This window comes from Plasmopara halstedii (genome assembly GCF_900000015.1).
Source record: "Plasmopara halstedii genome assembly, contig: Scaffold_555, whole genome shotgun sequence".
NCBI classification, from domain to species: domain Eukaryota; phylum Oomycota; class Peronosporomycetes; order Peronosporales; family Peronosporaceae; genus Plasmopara; species Plasmopara halstedii.
This window is the reverse complement of record NW_020187475.1, coordinates 1604911-1611106: the sequence shown is the minus strand read 5'-3', so window position 1 is coordinate 1611106 and position 6196 is coordinate 1604911. Positions and strand designations below refer to the sequence as shown.

General features: G+C 43.3%; 2 protein-coding genes across 2 annotated transcripts in view; both read left to right on the top strand.

The window, feature by feature from the left end:
- Positions 1-3973: 3973 nt before the first annotated feature.
- On the top strand, positions 3974-4980 carry PHALS_11850 (uncharacterized protein; the record flags this gene model as incomplete). The annotated part of the gene is made up of 6 exons (XM_024727286.1): positions 3974-4165; positions 4227-4304; positions 4368-4454; positions 4525-4765; positions 4835-4857; positions 4921-4980. The coding sequence occupies 6 exons, from the start codon at positions 3974-3976 to the stop codon at positions 4978-4980; spliced, it is 681 nt and encodes a 226-aa protein (XP_024577878.1).
- A 58-nt stretch (positions 4981-5038) lies between these two features.
- The window catches only part of PHALS_11849 (prolyl oligopeptidase family protein), a gene marked incomplete at both ends in the record, with an annotated part of 1271 nt that continues 113 nt past the window's right edge, over positions 5039-6196 (top strand). Inside the window, one exon of the mRNA XM_024727285.1 lies at positions 5039-6183. Coding sequence (XP_024577877.1) covers positions 5039-6183 — 1145 coding nt within the window. The remainder of the gene's footprint in view (positions 6184-6196) is intronic.

Here is a 6196-nt window from a genome sequence, read left to right as displayed (position 1 = left end):
CAAAATTGAATAAGAGCGTTCGTGCAAGTCAGGGTAGATCTAAGTCCCAATGTGACGGAGATTTTAAAGCACAGAGCGAGTACATAATGTTTGCCTCAGTCTAGTGAGCGTGTTACCGATCTAATATTTCACACCATATGGATAGATTGCATTTCTTCTCTAACGGTTGAGTAATTATTAATGGCGCGGTCACAGACGACCCGATGCTATCGCTTATAGTCACCGTCAATATCATGGTGTAACTTCTCAATTCCAGTCTGCATACTTGGTCTATTGAAATTTTCCAACTCATTGATTTGCTACAATGCTGCAACCCACAAACTCCCGGCTGTCGGCAGGGCAACAAACTTTTCTAGACGACCCAATAAAAGCAACATCTTATATACCGGTAGTTATGACATCAAAGTATGACAAATCTCACGACCCAGACGAGTAATGGATTGAATGTTTCTGGGTTTATGCGACTTTCCGGGCTCGATTACATGAAATATTATACACCTGTCAGTAATACAAGGGAATATGGCAGAGTAGACTCGCCTATTCCTACTCTGACCGGTGATCGCATTAAATTTCATCGAGAACCCGAAACGAAAGGTCTTAAAGTGACGCTCGTAAAGGGTTTTGCATACTCTCAGTTATGAACGTCAATGTGGCTCCGCTTTCGAATATCCAATGCTCACAATTTCATTTTTAAGGCTTGCAAGACTTCTGCGAACAGAAGAATCCGGATGCGCGTGCGGTTCTCAAGAAATTTTACTTGTGTGCCTTAGGCGGACTCGGATATGTTTCTTCACCACTTCGGGCTTGGCGTGAAGTTTCGAACGTAGAATATATTATACAACAAACCCTCTGTCAGCCTTCTGCTTAATGGCTGCGCTGGTGACCCCTCTTCCTTGGCGCAGGTGTCAAAGTTGATCCTCTGCTACCTGGTTTGCTTGTTAATTTTTTAAAATAGTTGATTACATTTCTTCGAGTGAAGATATCTTCAAAAGGTGTACCAGTTGACAATGACAGCTCGCCCTATCCACTACTAAAGTTTGCTGGCGATTACATCATCATGTCGTCAAATATTGACGTTGCTGATGAGTTTCCTCGTCTTAGCCAAAGACTATGCGGATACTGTTTGCTAACGGCTTAACGTAATTATGGCAAACACTATGCCGTTTCGAACCATGTAAAGGTGCAATCTCGCAGAACAACGAAGGCGATCTAATATCAAGTTTAGCCCCGAGGGAACAGTATGGCTTTTTGTTGTAGTACAAGGAGTTACTATTATTCTGAAACAACGACACGACGAGGTAATAAAAAGCACAAGTTGGGTGTGCTTTTTAGCAACTCTGTGCTCGAACGCTGCGTGGCAAGGTTGTTATTCTTCAAAGTATCATATTACCGGCTTTATGGTACATGGCGAGGGTGACACCCTTGATTTATAAATCAGGCACCCAAGCTATTATAAGTAAAACCTCTAGGAGCCCTTGGGGTGCTTTGCATGTAGCTAGGAACCACAAGTCATTATAAATTCAGTTGCAAAATTGCCTTAAGGGGCTTGATTCGTTCTTCGTTCCTCCAAGTCGGGACTATCCTCGGAAATCGCTTCCTCGTGTGTGTTGTGTTTGAGGGGCTGTTCGTGAACAGTGTCCTCTCCCAGAATTACATACACTTAAAGCTTCTGAGTGGCAGCTTTATTCTCTTCGCTTCAACGACATCAGCGTATTCAATCCTGCGGCCCAAACACAGTTCGAAAAAACCTTGAAGGCTTACTCTTGATTTCCAACTCATACGGCGTGTTGTCGAAAGGCTGTATTTGTCACGCGATCAATCAAACAAACTGCTGTGTTCGCCGATTTAACCACTATCCAGGCCAAGCGTTTTTGTATTATAGTATTCTGCGGGCCTTATAATGACGATCATGCTCATGCGCTTTACGACCCCATTCTGTTGTGTTCGTTACTTAATCTACCTACTTAATAGATATGAAGGGTAGGCAAACTATGCATGTTCCTACACAAAAGACATGAGATTGTCCACGTCAGTGAAATTTTCGTATTCAGCAAAACGAACGAAAATGTGCAGACAATCGAGATGGTTTTTACAATTTGCTTTCGTTCGCTTGGCATATCTGATTTTAAAATGACGACGTAGCTGCAGCCTTGCTGGTATTGTGAAATTTGATTAGGATCCAATGGTACATGTAAGTTTTGATCTAGAGCATCGTCGCAGGGTCAAGTCTTCTCTTTCGACTGTATACAAGTGATGCCCGATGGTTAAATTAGGAAAGTAGTGTGTCGTGTGCGGGCGTGTGCGCAGGACACGAAGAAGAGTCTGACCATGTAAATGTTTTAAACACGTAAGGCTGATAGAATGACTTAGTAATCGTTTAAGGTATATGCGATGTGCTTTCTGAGAACGCGTTGTCAGTCAACATTTGGAGGCTCTATCGGATTGATAAATGCACAAACCGAGTGAGAAATGTGCTACCTGCAGCGGAGATGCTGTAACTCTTTGCTTAGAGGAAGCTAAGCTAAGGTCACCAACCTTACGTTCTATACTCAAACCAGTACGAGTAAAGCGGATCGCAATTCGCTAACACAAAGAGTACCCAGAACCTTAACTCAAGGCAAAGACACTCTTCCGTTTAAAATTGAAAATGTATCTATCTGTTTTACTAGCAGCAGAGCCGCCTATATTTACAACCTTTGGTTTTCCTGATTGAATAGTAAAACCTGATAAATATGCTTCACAACAGGTTCACACATTTGTACGGTCACACCATCTTATGCAACCCACCCTTTTATACCAGGGTACGTATAACCCCGTTACTACCCCTTTTGGTTGCGAGCTTAGCCATTCGTCGAAGCGCTATTCTCGAATGATGAACGGACAGCTTTCATGGTGCCAGAGGCCACATTGGCAGCAATCAAACACCTGATCAGCCAAAGATCCAGTAGACTTTTCATTCTGGTGATTCTATCTGCGGCTCACAACCTTTGTTTAATCGGAATGTATGCCAATAGCGATGTGATCCATACTTTCCAGTATTGTAGTTTTGCAAGCAATATAAACGCTCATTGTTCGCTATGCCTTGGATTGGTAAACCTCAAAAGGAGCCATCACAAGGCATCCACTAATTTTCAATCTTTAACAACATCTTTCACTGCCATAATCGCATAGCTACACTGATTCACGAGTAAAAAAATCTATATATTTCCCTTTATGTTCATCCATAGATATTCCGAATCCTCGAGACTTGCAAATGTAGTGAAATATTAAAGGATCGTAGGGATCATATTATATGCTCGTAAATGGACGCTCTCATGCCAATATGTCTAAGCTTGCGGACCCCTCGTCTTTATTATGACTTATGGTAAGATTATACTAAGTAATTATTTTTCGGTTACGTGATGCTATGTTAAGAGAGAGAAGACGAAATTGTGTACGTAAAAATTAGGAAGACTTTCTAAATGGATCAAGCACTGATGGACCCACATGTACCGGACTCAAAGCCGACACGACAAGGGAGGGGTTTGATTCGAGTTAGAATGGCGATATCGCTTAGTGCTGCTTTTGAGAAGGACTAATGAGTGGATTGACATTTCTATGATAGATGTTGTTTCGATCAAGTAGAGATGATGGTCAAAAAGGTGCTGGCGAAGCAGAGAATCACAACAATCAAACAGATTGTACTTCATTTTGGAAGCACTCGCAATCCACTTTCGAACAGCGAGTCTTTGTACCTGGAGCTACGAGTAAGTTTGCATCTTTGAAGCGGAAGTTGTTTCCATCGCAGAATCGACGGCATCCTCGACAAGTGCCGACGCTGACCAGTCCGATCAGTGTACCTGCAAATGCTTCCTTAACACCATTCAAAGACAGTTCAAAACTGGTGGTTCTCGAATTGACATCCAGAGGTAACGAAGAAATTGAACACAATCAAGCAACAAGAGCCGTTTCTTCCGCATCGACAAAAAGCTCAATGAAGCATCTAGAGCCGAAAAATTTCAAAAAATCCCCTGAAAAGACTATTGCTCAAGCCAAAAGATTTGATGATAGGGGTGCAGCCGGCAGAACCATTTTGCTTGGCAACTATGATGACCAAGATCTTCAGAGTGCAGTTGAAACGCTTGATCTTGAGAGCTCGCTGGTGGACACGAAGACATTACAAGATGTACACGTTTCGCATATAGATATCTTGTGTACTTTCGTCTATCTTACCAAATCATTTTTAGATGAGTCACGCCATCGACGATTTGCGAGCATGGAAAAAGGCTCATGAGCAGGAAACGCGGGATGCGTTAAATAAACTGGTATGTGATCATTCGACGCTGTATAATTGCGATTTGAGCCTACCCAGCTGTGTTGTGAGCTAGCAATGTAGTCAACAAGAAGAGGAGAAGCTTCAGTTTGATGATAATGAACAACCGCAAGATGACACCGACAACGATAGCCTTTTACAGGTAGAATTCCAGGATATGCATAAATTAGTATCAAGGTTATTACCGTGTCGCTTTTTGAATCATGATACAGCAGCAACAACGAAGTCGAAACGTGCAAGCAATTGATCACCGAAAAGAATATGAAGCGTATCAATTGGAGTGTAACTTGTTTCCAGCGAAGTCTGAAACCACTGATATTGAACAAGCACTACAAATTACCGACTTTGAAGGACTCGCTTTATCGAGGCTACGCAAGAAAGTATTTGAGCTGGATGTCAAGCAGCGTCAAGAAGCTTTGCTGTATGAATTGCAGAAAGCTGATGCGGATTTAGGTAAGCATGCTGTGTTTATTTAATTGATACATTAAGGTCATGACTTGGCTAATGATCACTGTGTCCCAGATATGAATATTGTTGACGTCCAGGTAAAGTATCTACTGCAATGCTTAATGAATCTATACAATTACACCTTATTGCATCCACTTCAGAACTTTACCAGCGAGCTAAATGCTATCTTAGCACAGTTTGACAAAATTACGTTATGCTAAAATAAAAAGAATCGAGTTTAATTTAAAAAATCCTGGTTTGGTCGTATCCATTTCAGATATGACGGTGGCGCGTGAGCTCATTTCGCTCGAGGATGTTGCCAAGATGCCGGCACCAGGACTTTGTACGCCTGCTAGTGTGAGCTTTAGTCCGGATGGCCGAATTGTGGCCTTCTTGCATGCCTCAGGGTCGCAGAGCAGTCTGTCCCGCCAACTGTACGCACTGGACGTGGCCTCACGTCGTGTATACCTCTTGGCGGCCCCTCCTGATCAGGGAAATACTGAGGGAAATCTCAGTCTAGTGGAGAAGTTGCGACGCGAGCGCCAACGCCAGATGGGGGTCGGAATCACATCATACGCGTGGAATCCAACACCTCTCTCTCATCGCCTGTTATATCCACTTCAAGGTAATATTTACTTGCAAGAGCAGCCAGGAGCCGAGCTAAAGCTTCTTTTTGACAAAAAATCAACTTGTGTTGCTGGGGGCGCCATTGATCCACAGTTTTCGCCCGACGGGAGGTGGGTTGCTTTTGTACAGGACAAGGAATTATACGTGATTTCAAGCCAAGTGACAGAGGGCGGACAGCAGGCTGTACAGTTGACGCAAGGAGCTCGAGGTGTCGATGGCAAATCGAATGGACTCGCATGTTTTTTGACCCAGGAGGAATTGAGTCGGTTTCGCGGATTTTGGTGGTCACCCGACAGCACGCGTCTTGCATTTGAAGAGATTGATGAGAGTCACATCCCAAAGTTTAGAATTATGCATTCGGGTAGCAGTGTGCCGACGGGAGACGCCGCACAAGAAGATCACCGCTATCCGTTCGCAGGTGCTGCGAACCCAAAGAGAAGACTGGGGGTTATTCGATTGCCACATGTAGAGTATGACTTGCACTCTCAGAAACAGTCTCATGCAATTCCCACACCTGTTTGGATGGACTTTGCGATTGAAGATATGGATTATTATATCTCTAGAGTCAATTGGCTGCCAGATCAGTCACTTGGAGTACAAATATTTAACCGATTGCAGACAGAAGTCACATTTCTTCGTACTGATGTGCATACGGGACGTGCCACGACCTTAATACATGAAACGAATTCTGTGTGGCAGAATGCGAATTACCTCTTTCGGAATATTGAAGCAGAAAGCAAGAACGCGTTTCGATTCTTGTGGGGCTCTGAGCGTAGTGGATTCATGCATCTGTATCTGTACGAATACACA